General features: G+C 42.3%; 1 protein-coding gene and 1 non-coding gene across 2 annotated transcripts in view; one reads left to right on the forward strand and one right to left on the reverse strand.

The window, feature by feature from the left end:
* The window catches only part of LOC138073810 (protein argonaute-4), a 34,709-nt gene extending 16,905 nt beyond the window's left edge, over positions 1–17,804 (reverse strand). The window contains exons 1-7 of the mRNA XM_068965732.1: positions 17,786–17,804; positions 11,434–11,599; positions 5,639–5,759; positions 3,028–3,209; positions 2,717–2,853; positions 2,492–2,626; positions 1,411–1,498 (exon numbers count right to left, since the gene is read on the reverse strand). Coding sequence (XP_068821833.1) covers positions 1,411–1,498; positions 2,492–2,626; positions 2,717–2,853; positions 3,028–3,209; positions 5,639–5,759; positions 11,434–11,599; positions 17,786–17,804 — 848 coding nt within the window. The remainder of the gene's footprint in view (positions 1–1,410; positions 1,499–2,491; positions 2,627–2,716; positions 2,854–3,027; positions 3,210–5,638; positions 5,760–11,433; positions 11,600–17,785) is intronic.
* On the forward strand, positions 11,692–11,764 carry TRNAD-GUC (transfer RNA aspartic acid (anticodon GUC)). Its single transcript has one exon. It is a non-coding gene; the product is annotated as a tRNA-Asp (tRNA).
* Positions 17,805–20,605: the final 2,801 nt, after the last annotated feature.

Raw genomic sequence — 20,605 nt, forward strand, 5'->3', positions numbered from 1 at the left:
GTGCTGTGCTGTGCTTAGTCACTCAGTTGACTCTTTGCAACCACATGGACTGCAGCCCGGCAGGCTGCTCTGTCCATGAAATTCTCCAGGCAAGAATACTGGAGTGGGTGGAAAACCCTCCTCCAGGGGATCTTCCCAACCCAGGGATCAAACCCAGGTCTCCTGTATTGCAACCAGATTCTTTACCTCTGAGCCACCAGGGAAGCCCATCCTTATAGGGTAACATGCAGTAATTAAATAATGAAAAAAGACAGGATTTTTTAAAAAATGCTATAGATCTTTCACTATAACAAATGCTATAGTGACTTTTATTTTCCCTAGAGAATGCATTCAATGGTATAACACAAAGAATAAATAGAATATCACTTTATAACAAGAAATTCATGTGACATGTACATGAGTTCATACTGAAGAACATGTTCAAATCAGACTGAATTGATATACTCCATTTATCCAGAGGCCACTCTAAAATTTCAGTTATCTAGAGCAAAGTCATGTAGGTGATTTTGATTACACTTGTTTGAAAAAGTCTTCTTAGTAAGTATGTAAAATAATGTAAAGTTAATATAGTTAAGTTCATGCTCTTAAAAAAGCCAATATTTATATTTATGCCAGACATGAGTTTAATGATCTTGATTACAAGAATAAAACTTACATATATGGTAATTTAAAAAGCACTTTCATATATATTTTCTCATTAGGCACAGTTCACAGTGGATTAGAAGTTAGGTGATTAGAAAAATGAAATTGAGGAAGTATAAATGAATCTGCTGCTGGAGGCATGCCATACACACTGACAGCTGGAAGAAATGACAGTTAGCTACAAAAGAGGGGAGAAAAATCCACATAAAACTCAAAGCAATATATATCTTCCCATGACAGCTTTTATGACATATAGCTCTTTAGATCCTTTTGGGCCATGCACTGAGAATTACAACCCTAGAATAAATGATGTTTATAACGATGACCCTGCACCATTATATGAAAGTTGATCTATGTTCAGCATATTTTAAAGGCAAGAAATACATTTTATTAGTATTTCTATCAAAAATATTTAAAAGCTTTTTAAAAGCTTTGGTGTTTAAAATGAAGATCTGGGTGAGTTTTTTTAATAATAATGTGTGCGTGCCTGCTAAGTCACTTCAGCTGTCTCCGACTCTTTGTGACACTTTGGATTGTAGCCCTCCAGGCTCCTCTGTCCATGGAATTCTTCTGGAGTGGGCTGCCATGCCCTCCTTCAGGGGATCTTCCTGGCCCAGGGATTGAACCCGTGTCTCTTGTGTCTCCTGCATTGGCAGGTGGGTTCTTTACCACTAGCGCTAAAATGAGACACCAATTTCTCAAATTATTATAGTAGCTTTCTTCGATACAAAAAATGTAATGGTACAATTTTAGATGTGGTTAACATACGTTTGATGACTGGCTGGCCGTCTGGTCACATTACACACTCGATATTTTCGTTTCATCTGTCCACAATGGGTCACCTCAACTTTCAGACCTGAAGTTAAAAAAAACATCAAAACATCAGTATTAATTAAAATCATAGTGACCACACACAAAAAAAGATTTGAAGGTTTTCTTCAGAAAGGCATGACATTGTACAAGACAAAGTTTGCAAACATGGAAACAATTTCATTATGCATGTGCTAAAAAGCCTCAGCCAAGCAGAATAAATTAGAACCCAGATGAGTGAAGACTAGCAACCTACTTTAGTGTCTTACTTCATTCAATAAATATATATCATGCATCAATCATGGTTTAGTGCTGACTTAAGTCTTAGACCTAGAGGTAGCCCTAATGAAGCTTATGGCATAATGAGAAGAGATAGCTAACAAGCAAAGCTAAGAAATTCTGAGAATAAACAAACTTGTATTATTGTATTAATCTGAGAAATCTTAGAAATCTGACTCACTCATCCTGATCCTTCTCTCGGCTTCTCCAGGAAGCCAGGAGGAGGGCCACCCTGAACCCCAGAGGGCAGAGGAAGACACAGGGGAATGCAGGGAGATGAGGGATGGGGGAAGGGGAGCAAGAACAGCATGTGAAGTTAGACACCTAGGGAAACACACACACTCCCACACACACACATACAGGTGAACACCAGGGGTATCCATCTCTGCCCCAATCAGAGAACACTGGGGGAACATCACAGAAGGAGTGGGCACCCATGAGACATTTCAGTCCTTCCATTTTATTAAGATGGAGGTTTTCAAGTGAATAAAAGTAACAGTTACTAAGTGCCTGACGGGTGCTAGAAGTTTATACGCCCAGTTGCATTTAATTCTCACAGCAACCTTACAAGATTCATATCATTATTTTTACCTTAGACATGAATACACTAAGGCTTACAGTGGTTAAGTAACTTGCCCAAAGCCCCAGTGATAGAACTGGCAGGAATGGGATGGAAGCCCTGGGGTGTCTGACTGTGAGACAGTGCTCCTTGGACCACACTGAGCTGCCTAAGCAAGACCACAATGATGCAAATACCTACCTCTGATTTCTTTGGTAAACTTGACACGCTGGGAGTCTGTTAGAGGTTTGGTTTGTTCATTGATGTTCTGAATGTCTAAAACTTCACACATGAACTCAATGATAGGCTGAGCCCGGTAGAAAGCAGTTGCAGATACTAAAACAGAGAAGGATACTTAGCTTCAGAGAAAGGGAAAAGACCAAAAAACCAGCCCAAAGAGTAAACGGTAACGGAGTTCCATCCTACCATCAATATTGAGCATCATATTCCACATGGCGGGTCTCACAGACTGATGAAAGCCAAACCAAACCTCCCTGCCCCCTCCCAGAGGGTGGTAGTAACCTTCAGGAGGTGAGAAAAAGGAGCGACCCACCGGAGTGTACCTGAAGAAACAAGAATTTGCATGTTTCACAATAAAAACTTGAAAGGACCTTTCATTTCACTCTCAACTTTGTAAACTAGGTTCAAGTTTGAGCTGTGATTTATGCAGAAGTCATGGGCACCGATGCAACCTACCAACCAAAGTCTGACATTTGTGGCAGAGAATTCAGACTGACCTCATGGAGGGAAGGTGTCTTGTGATGACATCGAGTGCTTGAACTGAGTCATCTGGGACTTCATTCAAGTGTCCGGCCAAAGCTTCTAAAAGTAACTGAAGGCTCACAACTGACACCCACTGAACAGACACTTTAAAGGTTTGGTCTTTACCCTCACCTGGAAGGGTCACTTCCATATCAACCTAAGGAAAAATACATACACAGACACATTTACAAAGGCTGAGAGACTCCAGGAATAGTCGGTATAGTATACCTATAAGAAGATCTAACACTTTCTGTAATTGCTAAACATTGGAAACAACCTATGCTCCAGCAGTAGGGGGATAATTTAATATTGAATATTATGTAATAGTTAAAGTAGATGCTATAACATAGATGAACCTTAAAAACATTATGCTATGTGAAATAGCCAGACGTAAAATGACAAACATTGTATGATTCCTCTTACATGAGGTACCTAGAAAAAATTCATAAAGACTAGAAGTTGAACAGTGGTTACCAGAGTGGATAGTGGTCATGGTTGCATAACAATATGAATATATTTAATGCCACTGAATTGTACACTTAAGAATGGTTAAAATAGTAAATTTCATGTTATATATTATTTAACCACAATAAAAAAATTTTTTTAAGTATGGTAGATGTAAATGTACAGAGATGGAAAGATCTCCCAGATATACTGTTAAGTGAAAAATAAAAAAATAAATCACAGAACACTACGCAAACAAATAATAATATATATAAACATGCAGAAATGGGCTTCCCTGGTGGCTCGGTGGTAAAGAATCCACCTGCAAAAAAAAAAAAAAAGAATCCACCTGCAATGCAGGAAACACAGGTCTGATCCCTGGCCGGGACTATCCCCTGGAGAAGGAAATGGCAACCTACTCCAGTATTCTTGCCTGGGAAATCCCATGGACAGAGGAGCCTGGCGGGCGACAGCCCTTGCGGTAGCAAAAGAGTGAGACACCTCTTAGCGACTAAACAACAACAACAAACATGTATAAATAGCTAACGCACATAAAAACACCTGAAAGGACACATACTGGACTATGACAGTAGTTTCCTTTGAAAATGAAAATGGGATTGAGGATGCGAGCAGGTGGGGAAGCAGGAAACCATAACATTTCCAGATTGTCTGAATAAGTTTATAACGAGTATATAATTATGCATTGCTTTTAAATTTTAAGAGCAAATGTCTTAAAAGTTTATGTGGTATTATAAATATTTTCATAAGTGAGTGTTACACAATATTTTACAAGTAATAAAAATTCTACTGTTCAGATTCAGGTGGCACTTTTACACTGTGAGAAAGTTGGAACATGTGTAAAGATCAAATTAGTTCAGTTCAGTCACTCAGTCGTGTCTGACTGTTTGCGACCCCACTGACTGCAGCACACCAGGCTTTCCTGTCCATTAGCAGTTCCCGGAGCTTATTCAAACTCATGTCCATCAAATCGGTGATGCCATCCAACCATCTCCTTCTGTCGTCCCCTTCTCCTCCCACCTTCAATCTTTCCCAGCATCAGGGTCTTTTCAAATGAGTCGGTTCTTCGCATCAGGTGGCCAAAGTATTGGAGTTTCACCTTCAACATCAGTCTTTCCAATGAATACCCAGGACTGATTTCCTTTAGGATGGACTGGTTGGATCTCCTTGCAGTCCAAGGGACTCTCAAGAGTCTTCTCCAAGACCACAGTTCAAAACCATCAATTCTTCGGCACTCAGATTTCTTTATAGTCCAACTCTCACATCCATACATGACTACTGGAAAATCCATAGCTTTGACTAGATGGACCTTTGTCGGCAAAGTTATGTCTCTGCTTTTTAATACGCTGTCTAGGTTGGTCATGTTTCTTCCAAGGAGTAAGCATCTTTTAATTTCATGGCTGCAGTCACCATCTGCAGTGATTTTGGAGCCCTCCCTACCGCCCCCCCCACCCCGCCCAAAAAAACACAAAGTCTGTCATTGTTTCCATTGTTTCCCCATCTATTTGCCATAGAGTGATGGGACCAGAAGCCATGATCTTCGTTTTCTGAATGTTGAACTTTAAGCCAACTTTTTCACTCTCCTCTTTCACTTTCATCAAGAGGCTCTTTAGTTCTTCTTTGCTTTCTGCCATAAGGGTGGTGTCATCTGCAAATCTGAGGTTATTGATATTTCTCCCGGCAATCTTGATTCCAGCTTGTGCTTCTTCCAGCCCAGCGTTTCTCATGATGTACTCTGCATATAAGTTAAATAAGTAGGGTGACAATATACAGCCTTGACGTACTCCTTTACCGATTTGGAACCAGTCTGTTATTCTATGTCTAGGTTCTAACTGTTGCTTCTTGACCTGTATACAGATTTCTCAGGAGGCAGGTCAGGTGGTCTGGTATTCCCATCTCTTGAAGAATTTTCCACAGTTTATGGAAATAATCAACCTAAATTCTAACAGTCAATTATTGATTAATTTAAAAACAAGAGAATATGTACAGAATAACAAATCTATCATCACCATGAGAAATAGCTTTAAGAATTGAATTATCATTAAAAAGGGAAACATCTTTGCCCTATGTAATTACTACTAAATGACCTAAGTTTAATAAATGTTTCTTGCTGTTAACACTTACCCTATCCCGTCCAATTGGCAGTGGATGTGCTGTGTACATGTTTCTTTTGCCATCATAGCCAGGCTGCCGATCACCAAATATTTGCATCTTGAAGTGCCGCACCATTGTATCTACTACCTCCCTTAACAGTAATGGAGACAGTGGAGGTTAGCTCTGAGAAATGGTGGTGAACAGGAAACTGTCACTATAATTATCTAAATTCAGGTCAAAACTTCTAGGAGGACCTCCCTGGTAGTCCAGCAGTTAAGACTTCCTGGAGAAGTCTTGAGACTTGGGTTCCTGGAGAACCCAACCCAGAGGGTATGGGTTCGATTCCTAGTTGGGGAGCTAAGATGCCAGCAATACTGTAACTAAGTCAATAAAGAGTTTAAAAATAGCTCAGAGCAAAAAAAGAAAAAGATGAGCCAGGCCAATTCTGCCTGGAATATGAGGCTCAAAATTCTTTGGAAAAAGCAAGAGTTAAAGTTACAGATTCAAGTAATTGAAACAAAACAAAACAAAACAGCAAGTGAACAAAAGCAATCACGGGATGACAACAAAAAAGGAGGGAATAATAGGAAAGAGAAGAAAATTTGCAGCACCTTCTCAAATTCTTGCTTTCGAAAACCCTCTCTTATGATAAGTAGAACTTTATAAGAGTAGCCTATCTTAGGTATCTAAATTTGGCATGTTCATAACTGAACGATAATAAGTTTGTTATCAAATATGCATCCTTATGCAAGTACACTGGTTTTGGGAAAGAGAGTGGGCAGACATCTGAGGATCAATAAATCTAAGATGCATCATAGTCAACAAACTAAGGCAACTCCTTTGACTAATGCTAGTAATTTATTATTCTGCCCTGTTGTTCAGTCACTCAGTCATGTCTGACTTTTTGTGACCCCATGACTGCAGCACACTAGGCTTCCCTGTCCTTTGCTATCTCCTGCAGCTTGCTCAAACTCATGTCCATTGAGTCGGTGATGCCATCCAACCATCTCATCCTCTGTCGTCCCCTTCTCCTCCTGCCCTCAATCTTTCCCAGCATCAGGGTCTTTCCCAACGAGCTGGCTCTTTGTATCAGGTGGCCCAAGTAGTGGAGCTTCAGCTTGAGTCCTTCTAATGTCGTATTATATGCCAAACTGCTTCCAAGTAGTATAAAGAAGGGAGCATCATAAAATCTCCTCCTCGCATAAAATACCCCCATTCCATTACTAGTGTAGTTCCTTTCTTTTTAGAATGAGAGCCTTTCTCTCAATCAAACATGAACAGTGTTTTGTCATATACACCAGATCACACTGTCTGCAGGATCTAAGATGAATGCAGATGTGGGGAAACTAGAATCTACTGTTTAAGATGGATAGAATTGAATCTGTGAGACTCTGGAATGCTAGTCAATGAAAAATCAGGTGCTATGTCTCACCAACATTAGTGAGCCCATGTGTGTGAACTGTATCTTAAAAGTCAAAATAAATCACAATAGCTAAGGCACTGGGGCTTCCCTAGTGGCTTAGCAGTAAAGAACCCACCTGCCAATGCAAGAGACACAGGTTAGATCACTGGGATGGAGAAGATGCCCTGCAGAAGGAAATGGCAACCCTCTCCAGTATTCTCGCCTGGGACATCCCATGGACAGAGGAGCCTGGTAGGCTACAGTCTGTGTGGTCACTGAGAATCTGACACAACTTAGCAACTAAACAACAACACACAAAAAGCTAAGGCATTAACACTATCACAAATGAAATCCGTGGGAAAGTCACATGTTTTCAAACTAAGTCATGCAATTGCAAAAAACTGATGGAGAAATAGTTTCATACATTCCCAATTTTAAAAAGTTGACTTAAGAATAGTGTATTTTCAGACTAAGAGGGTAATTTCTTATCTTACATTCTTAAAATATAACCATAAAATTTTACAGTAAGAAAACATACTTTCACCTCTATTCTCACTTAATCTTCACAACAACCTGTGAGTCAAGCAGCGCAATAATTTTTCTCAAAGAGAAAAAAATAAAAATTCAGAATGGCAAGTAAGTTGCCCCTGGTCACACAAAATGGCAGAGTTGTGTGACCTTGGACAAGTTACTTACTCTCTCACATCTATTTCTTCATTTGTAGGGTTTTACAATCATAAAACCCACCACAAAAATCATCATATTAAGTGAATAAGTACACATAGACTATTTAGAACAGTGCTTGTCATGCAATAAGCCTACTCCTTGCAGGACATTTAGTCCTGTCCAAAACATCCATGAAACATTTGGTCCACACCAAGAGGGCCTTGATATTCAGCTCTGTCCGAAACAAAAATCTGGCATGGGCTGAATATGTTCACAGACGTTTTGAATAGGACCAAATTTCAGGGACCTTTTGACATGGACCAAATATCTTATGGATGTTTTGGACGCGACTATATGGCTGCTGGACTTCCCTGGTGGTCCAGTGGCTAAGACTTAGTGTTCCCAAAGCAGGGGGCCTGGGTTCAATCCGTGGTCAGGGAACTAGATTCCATGTTCACAACTAAGAGTTTGCACAACTAAGAGTGAGCCTGCTGCAACGAAGATCTCACGTGCCACAATTACGACCCGGTGCAGCCAAATAAATAAATAAAAATAAGTATTCTTTTAAAGGGGGGCTTCCCTGTGGCTCAGTTGGTAAAGAATCTGCCTGCAATGTGGGAGACCTGGGTTCGATCCCTGGGCCAGGGAAGATCCCCTGGAGAAGGAAATGGCAACCCTCTCTAGTATTCTTGCCTGGAGAATTCCATGGACAGAGGAGCCTGACAGGCTACAGTCCATGGGGTCACAAAAGAGTTGGACACAACAAGTTGGTGATGGACAGGCGTGCTGCAGTTCATGGGGTCGCAAAGAGTTGGACACGACTGAGCGACTGAACTGAGCAACTAACACAAACATTTTTTTTAAAAAAGGATTTTCTTAAAAAAAAAAAAAAAAAAAAGACTAAATGGCTGCTAACCAGCCTATTTACTCTGGTATGCTCAAGGATATAACTCCAGGAATCTTCATTTCTCTTGAATCATCAAAATTTTCCACTCTACTGAATTATTCTCTTAAGCATAAAAATACCTATAATTTCTCTCATCTTAAAAACACTGAAATTTGACCCTTCCTCCTCTTCTGAGCAGTCCATTTCTCTACTTACCACTGCGTCAATCTCTTAACAAAGTTGTCTCTGACTGCTCCTCTCCATTCTCTCTTCAATCTTCTCTCATGAGGCTTTTTCTCCAAAAGTACTCTTATCAAGGTCCCCAGTGAGCCCCACATTGCAAAATTCAATGCTCCCTGAACATTAGATGATCAATTCTTTCAGCTTAAAATAGGTTCTTCCCTTGCCTCCTCACTCTGCCCTGGTTTTCTTTCATCCCAGTGGCCTCTCTCCATGCCACCAGTCTCCTTGCTGATTCTTCATCTTCCCAGTTTGCAGGCACTGTTACCTCAAGACTCAGTCTGGGAGTCTCACTTTCTTTAACCACACTCACTTCCTACATGATCTCACCCAGTCTCATGGTTTTACGATCAATATACTGATGACTCTTAAATGTCTGTCTCCAGCCTATAACCTGGCCCCTGAGCCCAACCTCATGTATTCAACTTCCTGCTTGAGGTCTCCACTGGGATGTCTAGCAGACATCTCAATCATAGCATTTCAAAAACTACAGCTCTCCTGACCTGCCACCCCTGTTGCCTCTCCCACAGTTTTCTCCATTTCGATACATGGCAACTCCATCTTTCCCTCTGCTCAGGACAAAAACCCTGGAATCAGCCATGATTCATTTCTTTCATACCTCACCTTTAATCCATCAACAGATCTTGCTGACACCACCTTTAAAATATTTGTAGACTCTGACCACTTCTTATCACTAGCTCTTTTACAACCCAAGTTCAAGTCACCATCCCTTTTCACTTGAATCATTACAAGAGCTTCCTAATTGATTTCTCGGCTTTGCAGCCTTAACTGCCAGGCTTCATCTTCAACAGAGCAGCCAGAACGATCCATTCAAAATCTAAGTTAGTCACATCAAACGTCTACTCAAAACCCATCTAATCAGAGTAAGCACTAAAGTCCTAGGATGACCTGCAAGACTGCTTGATAAGGCCCTTAGGAGTTTCTCTATCACTCTTCCCCTCACTTACTCCAGCAATACAGGCTTTATCTGCTATTCCTTGAATACACCATGCAAGCTGCTACCTCTGCCTGGGGTTCTCTTCAAGGAGCTATCCTTCACCTCTTCCAGGTTTCTCCTCAAATGTCACTTTCCAGTGAGACTTTCCTTAACTACACTATTATAACACACACACACACACACACACATATTATGTGTATATTACATGTACATATAATATGCATACACATATAAACACACATGCATGCATTTACACATCTTACATAATATATGTGCAACACATATACATGCTTACTCGCTCAGTCATGTCCAACTCTTTGAGACCCCATGGACTGTACCCTGCCAGGCTACTCTGTCCATGGGGATTCTCCAGGCAAGAATACTGGAGTAGGTTGCCATGCCTGCCTCCAGGGGAATCTTCCTGACCCAGGTATTGAACCCAGGTCTCCCGCATTGCAGGTAGATTCTTTACCATCTTAAGAGATACATATTTACAATATACATATATACCATATGCATGTATCTATACATACACACACACACATAAAATCAATGGCCCATCCTCAGTCTGGATCTTCCATCTTTGTTTTATTTTTCTTCATAGACGTTATCATCAACTAGCAAATAATATGTTTTGTTTATTCATTTACTTTTGGACTCTTCCCCCGTTATAGCATAAGTTCCTCAAGGGTAGGAACTTTTGCCTGTTTTTTCATGTAATATTCCCAGAACACAGAACAATGCCTGACACACAATGAGCACTATACGTTGAATGCATCAATATTACCCATTACCATCACTTCTATTACCGTTGGTTTCATTATACAATAGTCAAACAATTAAAGGCTTACATGAGACTGAACTATACCAGAAAGCCAAAAAATTGATCTACAATGAGAAAAAAATCGAGCCACAAAAAAAATTTCACTTGACAGTAAAAGTATTCTTGAAAAGGCAAGAACTATAATATTAATGACTGAATATCAGTGAAGAAACAGAGACAAGGATAGTGAGTGATCTCAGCACACTAGAAGAAGATCTGTTATAGGGCTATATCTTCACCCTTGGTAAATTCCAGTCGTGCCCGACTCTTAGCGACCCCATGGACTGCAGCCTACCAGGCTCCTCCATCCATGGGATTTTCCAGGCAAGAATACTGGAGTGGGGTGCCATTGCCTTCTCCGTTATACAGACCGCAATACTTAAATCATCCTATCTAGACCCCTCTTGGATAATGCTAGAATTAAACAGAGCTTCTCTCTGAGTTTAATTTCTTCAATACCCCACGATGATTCTTCTGTCTTTACACTGACATTTTTCTCATGTCCAATACCAACACTTAATAATAAAATTTGAATTTCCAGATAGTTCTATTTTCCATAGATATCAAGGGTTTCATCTATTTCTTATAAATTTCTGCTACCTTTGGACAGTTAAAGAGGGACCATTCTTCATTCATTATTTACTGACTGAAGGATGATGTAGCCAGTACTCTGCTAGCATCTCTGAAGGAGAACCAAGTATAAGATAGCATATCTGCTATCAAGAAACTCACCATCTTAGAGAAAAACAAAGCCTACAATGTTAAAAGAGTTTAGAGAACAAGATGATTCATAATAAATAAACTATGTGTATTTAAATACATATAGAAGTCTATTCTTTTTAATCCTTACCTGTTGACTCTACGAGGCCGTTTTTCTGGTTTAATATCCACATCATAGTGATACACATCTATTTTGGGAATCTGAACCTGAAAATGGTTGGCCAACAGTCGAATTGGTTTTCCGACAGTTCCAAGGCCAGGACGACGAGGGGGCTGAAACAGGCTGGCTGGAGGTCCTGAAGAGATTGAAAGATTATTTGATGTGCTATTGTTTGTGAAGGATAATATTCCCTTCATGATGATAATGATGATAGCTACAGTTGGGAATTCCCTGGCAGTCCAGTGGTTAGGACTCTGCACTGTCAATGCCAAGGACCCAGGTTCAGTCCCTGGTCAGGGAACTAAATTCCCACAAGCTGTGCAGCCTAGCCAAAACAAAACAAATACAGCTACAGTTACTGCGATCTTATCATTCGCTGAACATACTCCGATATAAAAAGTTATGTCAAAAGCTTTTTGGCCTAAGATTCTCTAGATTCCTAAATATTTTTTCCATGCTGCTGTTATTTTGAATATGGGGGATGTTAACAGTAGATACAATATCATGAACTCTCAGATGCACTACTGTCCAAAACCTTTTATCAGTATCAGTAGATCTACAGCCAGGCTTACAAAATTGTATGCATTTAAAAATAAAATCATCTCTAAACTCTGGAGGCCATCATCAGTTCAGGCTGGGGATGATCCATTAATCCTCCACAAATTAGCTTGATTATTACAGTTTTGTACAGCTGTCAGAGATTAAATAGCAGCTATCTTTATCAATTTAATTGCTAATTTAGAAAGTGAAACAATACCAATGAGGCTAGACTTTCTTCCTTAGAACCTGATATTTTAAAAATCTGGACAATCTGATATTTCCTGACCATAAGATATAGTTTATTTCTTCAACAAACATTTATTCAGTATACTATCATGTAAGAATCGAATCACCAGTCTATGTCCGACGCAGGATACAGCATGCTAGGGGCTGGTGCACGGTGATGACCCAGAGAGATGTTATGGGGAGGGAGGTGGGAGGGGGGTTCATGTTTGGGAACGCATGTACACCCGTGGTGGATTCATGTCAATGTATGGCAAAACCAATACAGTATTGTAAAGTAAAATAAAGTAAAAATAAAAATTTAAAAAACAAAAACAAAAACAAACATTTATTCACTTATCCCATGTCTAAGCTGTACTTTAGATTCAAGAAAAAGATAGAACCCCTGCCTTGAAGGAACTGACAGTCTAGACCAGCAGCTCTCAACCTGGGGAGCTTTTGTCCCCCAGTAAACATTTTCCAAATTATGTGGAGACCTTTTTGTTTATCACAAATTGGGGGGTGATACTGACAATGCACACAACAGCCCCCCAAAATATAGAAGTATTCAGTCCAAAGTATCGAATAGTACTGAGGCTGAGAAACCCTGGTCTAGATAGAGCAGTGATTCCAAATTATTCTATTGATGGTTTACAAGATATTCTATAAAAAAGAAAGGCTTCCATAAGCTTAAAAAACCCTGCATATTCTCTTCCCTTCTTAAAACTCCAATATATATATATTATCACATTAAATTTTCTAACAAGTCATGTAATAAATAAGCTTGTTTAACTCATCATTTACCTGACTTATTTTTCCCCAGGACACACACACATGCACACACACACTAACTTTTTCTCTGTTTTTGAAATCAAACATCTATCAATAGTGAGTAAATTAGGGTTTAAGGAAACAGTCTGGGAAATATCTGTCCACAGAAAACCACCTTATTCCTTTCTGATGATATTGTCAAATAGACACTGGTCCAAAAAACAAACATTTTTTCTGCTATGAATAGATGTTGAGTAAAGTGAGCTGTATTTACAAAGGAAAGTCACAACAGGTTCTCTTGTTGCAATGGTATTTCACCAAGAACAAAGACAATTCACCAAGGAGAGAACACTTTGAAGTAAGAAGCTGTTCTGGTCCAATATCACTTAGGAAAATCAAAGCAAACACTTCAATGAAATTTGTGTTGACAGATCACCACACACTAATTCCTAAAATATTGAAAATCTTTTCGTGTATTAAATTCACTGTTCATTCTTCCCCTGAATTATACTTGTCCTTCAAAACTCTGGTCAAGTGCAACCTCCTTGAAAAGCTTTTCCAGACTCTCCTAGGCTAGAGTATGCATCTTCTGTGTCCCCAGGATCTTTTGCATAGGGAACACGTAGGACAAGTATCTAGACACAACTTGTTAAATTACTGTTTCCTTCACTAGACTGTAAACTCTTAGAAGAAACAGACTTCCAATTCAAAGTTATCTTAAAACCTAATTCAATGATGAGCACATTGTAGGAATTCAATAAATGCTGAACTGAACAGTACTAATAATCTCTGTAGCAGTTTCAGATAGAAACTAAACAGAAATCTAGTCATTTCTAAAATTAAAGAATTGATCATTTTTCATTAAAACAAAAGCACATAATTTATACTAAAAAATATTTCTTGGAGTTGAGTTCCATTTCTGGTGAACAAGGGGATCTACTCTGGGTGTGATAAGGCATTTATAAACAATGTAAGAAGTAGATAATAAATAACATCACAGGTGGACAGGTATACTGAATTCACCCAACTAAATCATACAGATAAGTCAGCCTTCCATATTCCAAGATACACTTAAGCAATCACTGTATCACAAATCCAGCTTTATGATAGAAATTTGCAAACAAAAATCTGGATCAAATGAGTTGCCCAAGGACATATGACTTCGATTTGAAATCACGACTAGAATCTAGGTCTCCTAACTCTCAGTTCAGGGCTTTTTCTGCTTCAGTATATTTCACAATCCTATGGCATCTATACCTCTCAGAAGTACTTGATGCTCTTTAAAGAGACAAAGGCAGAGTAAACGAAGGAAAGGGATTAAGAAGTTGAGAAAAGCAAATAGTGGGTTTCTTTTCCATGGCAAGAGAGAAAAGTTAGAAAGTGAGTGATCATTCCTTTCAATAAGTTTAGAAGATTTATTTAGAAAAATGTATTCTAAACTTTTCCATCCCCAAAGCTGGTTTCTTTGAATTTATCAAGCAACTTAGAAGAAATAAAAGTCTGGAACTAAACTGCCTGGGTTTCAATCCTGGTTTTACCACTCCCTAATGCATGACCCAGGGCCAGTTTCTTAGCCAATTAGTTTCCTTATCTATAAAATGGAAGAGTTTTGATAATAATAGCACCTATCTCTTACGGCTATTGTGAGGCTCTCATGAGGTGATATATATGAAAGGCTTGATGTGCCATGCTGCATGGACTGTAGCCTGCCAGGTTCCTCTGTCCATGGGATTCTCCAGGCAAGAATACTGGAGGGGGCTGCCACGCCCTCCTCTGGGGATCTTCAACCCAGGATCGAACCCACATCTCTTTAGGCTCCTGCATTGGCAGATGGGTTCTTTACCCCGAGCACCACATGGGAAGCCCAAAAGGCTTAACACGGTGCCTCATAATGGTAAGCACTCGATACGTGTTAGCTATTATGATTGCACTTGTATATAAACATTACAGTTATTTCGCAAAGGTCCTCATGTTGGGAGCATCTCAAGAACTTAGTGACAAAGTCTGAGAATTACATCTTCCAAAAGGTAACAACCATGACTCAACACAGACTGGATGAAGTCAGCTTAACAGAAGAGGAGGGCATTAGACTATCAGGTGATCCAGACTCATCCTCATCATTTAGCCTTGAGCACTCGATATAGTCACTTATACTCTCTGAACCTCATCTGTAAAATGGGGATAATACCTTCCTAACCTACCTCACAGAGGATCAAATGAACTAACAGCTAAGAAAGCACTTTCCAAACTGTAGAGCACTGTAAAAAATAAATGTTAGCACACTGGTAAAGAATCCACCTGCCAATGCAGGAGACGTGAGAAATGTGGTTCAATTCCACACTGGGTTCAATCCCTGGGTGGCGAAGATCCCCCGGAGTAGGAAATGGCAACCCATTTCGGTATCTTTGTCGAGAGAATTCCATGGACAGTCCATGGTGTTGCAGAGTCGGACACAAGTGAGCACACATGCACTATTAATATGACAATGTTAGTTACTCATCATGTCTGACTCTTTTGTGACCCCATGGACTGTAGCCCGCTAGGCTCCTCTGTCCACGGGATTCTCCAGGAAAGAATACTGGAGTGGGTTGCCATTTCATCCTCCAGGGGATCTTCCCAACCCAGGGATCGAACATGGGTCTCCTGCATTGCAGGCAGATTCTTTACCACTGAGGCACCAGGGAAGCCCTACTATTAATATAAACAAAATAAATGGTAATCTAATCTAAAACTTCCTAGTTGTTGTTAGAAAGTGAAACTGGGTGAGACAGAGCAGAGCAAGACTAAACATGCCTCAGTGATTGTTCAAGTGAGGAGGGAACAGCACAATAGATCTATGCGCTTCAACAAAGAAGCAAGAAAGCTTCTCCAGGTTCTTGGCCTGGATGAAATATCCCACAAGACTAGCAACTCCCTTTGCTCTGATTCTATGCTCAACAAGCAGCTTCTTGTTATTTATTGGGTTTCCAAGGTACTGTGACACCAAAAATGGAGTTTGCTAGACAGCAGGCAAGAAAACATTCCAACCAACAGAAAAGATCTGTGTTGGCTCTGTCAGTAGTAGTATCATGTAAATGTGGTTAGTGAAAATTAATTTTCCATAATTCTGGGTGAACTGATAAGCCCTCAAACCCGCAAAAGCTAAAAAAAAAAAAAGTCCCTGGGATGTTCCTAACACCACCAGATTGACCTTTTCCGTGAAATTTAGTTTGTATACAGTTACAAAGCCTCTTTCAATATCAGCTCATAAAGCCAACAGTTGATTCAATTATGACCTACTAACAGGGAAGGGAGGGAAGAAACATTTGTTGAGTATTTTCAATGCATTGCTATCTACAACAAGACTTCTCACATACTTTACCTTATTTCACTCTCACAGCAATCTTGCAGGACATAATTATTACTACCCTCATTTTATAGATGAGGAAATGAAAGTTTAAAGGAATTAAATAATTTGCCCAAGGTTATACAACTATTAAATTACTAGACTGGATTTGAACAGAAGTCTGTTACATTCCTAAAGACCAGATCCTGCTTTTAGCTGGGGGATGTAGCTGAAGTAACCCAGTATAATACTCACATTGAGATTTATCAAATAATATTAATGTGACAAAACCAATTTATTTTTAAGAGGCATATGAAATTTGACTATGAAGTCCTTTAAAAAATACTCTAAGTAGCAAATAAAGGTGGAGTTGGATCATTCAGCCATGTAAACAAGTTTTAGGTAAACACACCTTCAAAGTTTCCAAACCCAAATGGTAGACTGAGTTTTCTATGCACTAAAAAAATGAAATGCTCCACAACTAAGTCAACTATGTAGATAAGGCATAATATTAAAGTTAATTCTAACACAGACCCCCTAAACCCTGACCTACATTAGAAACGGGATTCCAAGTGGGAGCGCCAGATTTCAACCTGCAGGGCATTTGTTACAACCTGGAATGGTTCTAGTTTGGGCAAAGTTGGGGAGATAACCAGAGGCCATTCATAACGATGAGGAATTACAGTTTCCAAAGCACTTTCTCCTTCATTTGATCCTCACAACTACTTCTAACCCAATTAGAAGATACTCAGGGCATTAAAGCTTGAGCTGGAGTCGCCGGTGGGTAACTCGCCTGTCACGGAGGCGCTAGGACAGACCACTGCGGGTCTGCTGCGCAGAATGACAGGTAGACACAGGCATAGGAACATATTCCTCGAGACTTCAGGGCCTTTGAGAAAGGGTGGGCACTTTGCCCCTTGCCTTCAGGGCAAAGGAGAAGTGTTTAGGGGAAGTTCTTCTTCCTTATCTGACGGCTCTGGACTGTCTGCCAGCGCAAAGAAAAATAGGGGTGCGGCCCCAAGCCAAAATATCCCTGGTGGTGGAGTCCTTCCCGGTCCGGTCCGGGCCAGGCCCCCGCTGCGTACCTGGCACAGTCGTTCCTTCTGTGACCCAGACTGGCCTCGCCTCCACCCTGGAGCACAAACCACCTCCCTGAGGTTGGGTCAGCTCTCCCCTCTACCTAGGGACGTGGGTCACCTTCCCGGGCCTCCCCCTCCTTAGACCTAGAGAACTGGCTCATCTTTCCAGGCTGGGGCGCGGAACCCGTCCCCGCGCCGCCCGCCTCCCGAGGCCGGGGTCAGCTCCCTCCGCCTCGTGCAGTGAGGCACGGCCCCGTTCCCCCAGGCCTGACGGCCCAACCCAGGTACGCACGAGCCGATCCAGGCCACCGGGAGCGGCCAGCCCTCCCGCCCACCCAGGCTTCCCGGGGTCCCATCCGGGTCCCGGCTCGAGCGCGCTCCTCACCCGGTCCCAGCGCTTCCATGGCGGCGGCGGGGCCCGCCTCGCCCCGGTCCCCGGCGCCTCCCGCTCCGGGCCCCGCCGCCGCCGCCGCCGCCGCGTAACGCTTGATCTCCGGAATATTGGCGCTCGGGGTGCGCCGCGAAGACGCGGGCACTGGGCAAGGGGCGGCGGCGGCGCCCGGGCCGGGGACAGGGACCCGGCTCCCGAGGCTCTTCCGGCCTCAGCGACAACAAAAACAATCCCCGCCGCAGCCGCGGCTGCCAGCGGGAGCGGGAGCGGGAGCCAGCGCGCGCGCCCGCCGGGCGGGGAGGGGGCACGGGGCGCGGGGCGCGCGCCGCCCGGGGTCCCGGCTCGCGGAGGGGGCGTGCGCGGCCCGGGACGCCGGATCCACCCAGCCGGGCGTGGGGCAGGGGCGGGGCGGGGAGGGCGCGGGCGCGCGCCCGAGGAGGGCAGAGCCCCGAGGACTTGTCGGGGGCGCGCGCGCCCGCCCGCACAGCCTTGTGGCCCCGGGCGGCCTTCTCCCGCGGGGGTCCGGGGGTGCCTACGCACTATCCACCCAGACTCTCCCAACACCCAGTGGCCGGAGAAAGGTCGCCATTCCAGACTCCGCTGATCAGGACACAGCTCTGCACTTCCGTCGGTGGAAAGTGCCTTGAGATTCACGTCGGACACCTCTCCTCCTTCCTCCCACCTCGAACCACTTCTGTCTCCTCTTTCTCCGCTGTTCTGGGACTGAGAACACCGGGGTCACACGGACGCAGCATTTCCCTTCCATTTCTTCGTCCAAGAGTGTACTCCTAGGTGCCCTTCCCGACCCTTGTAGCCGAAAGTACCGCCGGAATGGACTACGATAATGATGCATTCTCTCGTTGGCTATGCCCTCTGCTCAGCAAGTCACCAGTCACTTCAGAGAGAAAAGTTTGGCTTTCTTGGATGACTTCACGGTAGCAGCCAAGAGTCAAAGGAGCAATTCCCAGCTCCATGGTCAGCCCAGTAGACCCCCAATCCCTGGAACTTTCAGCTGGACTTTGAGTTGGAGAACATAGGAAAAAAGCAGTTTCTCAGTTCAGTTCAGTTCGGTCGCTCAGTCCTGTCCGACTGTTTGTGAATCAGGCAGCTCTCCGACTACCAGTTAAAAAGGTACAATGTGTATATCTTGTACTCCTTTGCTAGAGCTGCCATTACAAAGTATCAAAGACTGAGTGTTTTAAACAACCAAAAGTAATTTTATTACAGTTATAGAGGCTAAACGTCCAAGATCCATTGGTTTCTTCTGAGAGCTCATCCTTTTGCATATAGATGATGTCTTCTGCCCGTGCTTTCTCATGGTTTTTGCTCTGTATACAGTCTATGTCCAAATGTCCTCTTCTTGTAAGGACGTCAGTCACACTGGATTAAGGCACACCTTACAGATTTCATTTTACTTTAACTACTTCTCTCTCTAAAGACCCTCTCTCCAAATACAGTGAATTCTGAAATAATGGGACTTAGGATTTTAATGGTGTGCGAATTCTTTGGGGGCACAATCCATCCCATAACATGTGTAGTGAGATAGTCATTTGAGCATCTACAATGTGCAGCCATAGAGCCAAGAAATTTTTGTATGATAAAAATGATTTAAACAAATAGTCAGGGCACACCATGGCCAGGCACTGTGTTACGGGGTTTACGTGTCATTTAGTCTTCTCAACCACATGTAAGGTAGGTATTATTAAGGAAAGTATTTGTACAGATGGGGAAACTGCACCTCAGGGAAGCTAAGAAAGTCAGGCTCTGCAATACATGATACAGCTGAGAAGCATGGAAAAATTGGAGTTCTAAATCCTGAGTTCTGGTGCTGGCTGATTCCATCCCCGGTTGGCTATAGAACTGAGACTTTAAATCAAGTCAGTAGACGCTAGTCTGTTGATACCATACTCCAAGTTCTTTCCATAGCACCATGCTGCTTCTCTGTTAAGCCAGGTATTAACTGAAAACTATGATAGGGGTCAGAAAGTTTGAAGGGGAATAAGTACTCACTAAATGAACAGAGTAGTAGACAGTTAAGAAGATAAGGAAAACCGACTAAAGGTCAAGTTTTGAGTTAAATCTAATAGCCACCTCCCTTCTCCACTCCAGGCTAAATTCTTCCCTTTCACACAGTGCTGGTAGCTTCCAGCCTGGTTTGAGACTGACTTTCCCCCTCTCACTTCCTAACAAATTTCCCCCCATATTCTATTTGGTATGCTGAGCAGAGAACATAGCTTGTTTCCTGTACTTTAAATAGCCTCAAAAACCTCAGAGTATGACATGTACTTGGGCCATAGTCTGGACCACAGTGCCTGGGTCCCTCAGTCTCTCACTCCTGTCATTCTTGACTGCTGTGAGGATCTACATTCTTCCCAAAGTCACTCGCTTTGAGGCAACTACTGCCCCCTTTCTGAAGACCCTTCTGACGGAACCCCCCAAACCAGAGTTCTATAGTCAATAAACTCCCCTAAACCTCAGTATGTTTGACAAGCTCTCCTTCCTCTTCCTGCTGTGGCTGAGAAGCTGTGCCCCAGAATACCACTTCCCCCTCAGCTCTTTCTGATGGTGCCTGCTCATTCTCCCACACCGCACACATTTACAGGACAGGGTGGGGGATGAGTATAGAATTGACAATCTATTTGCCACGTCCCCACTTATCCACCCCCCCGCCCCCCCCACCCCCCGCATGTCACCAAAGCTTGAATTCTCATTCTCGTGTTAAAACCACTTACCATCTTATCAGACTGCTACTACAGGGTTTCCCTTGGTAGTATAATTAGCTCAGCTCTTGGTCTTATGTCTCAATTCAAGACT

Source organism: Capricornis sumatraensis, chromosome 2, assembly GCF_032405125.1.
Source record: "Capricornis sumatraensis isolate serow.1 chromosome 2, serow.2, whole genome shotgun sequence".
NCBI lineage: Eukaryota > Metazoa > Chordata > Mammalia > Artiodactyla > Bovidae > Capricornis > Capricornis sumatraensis.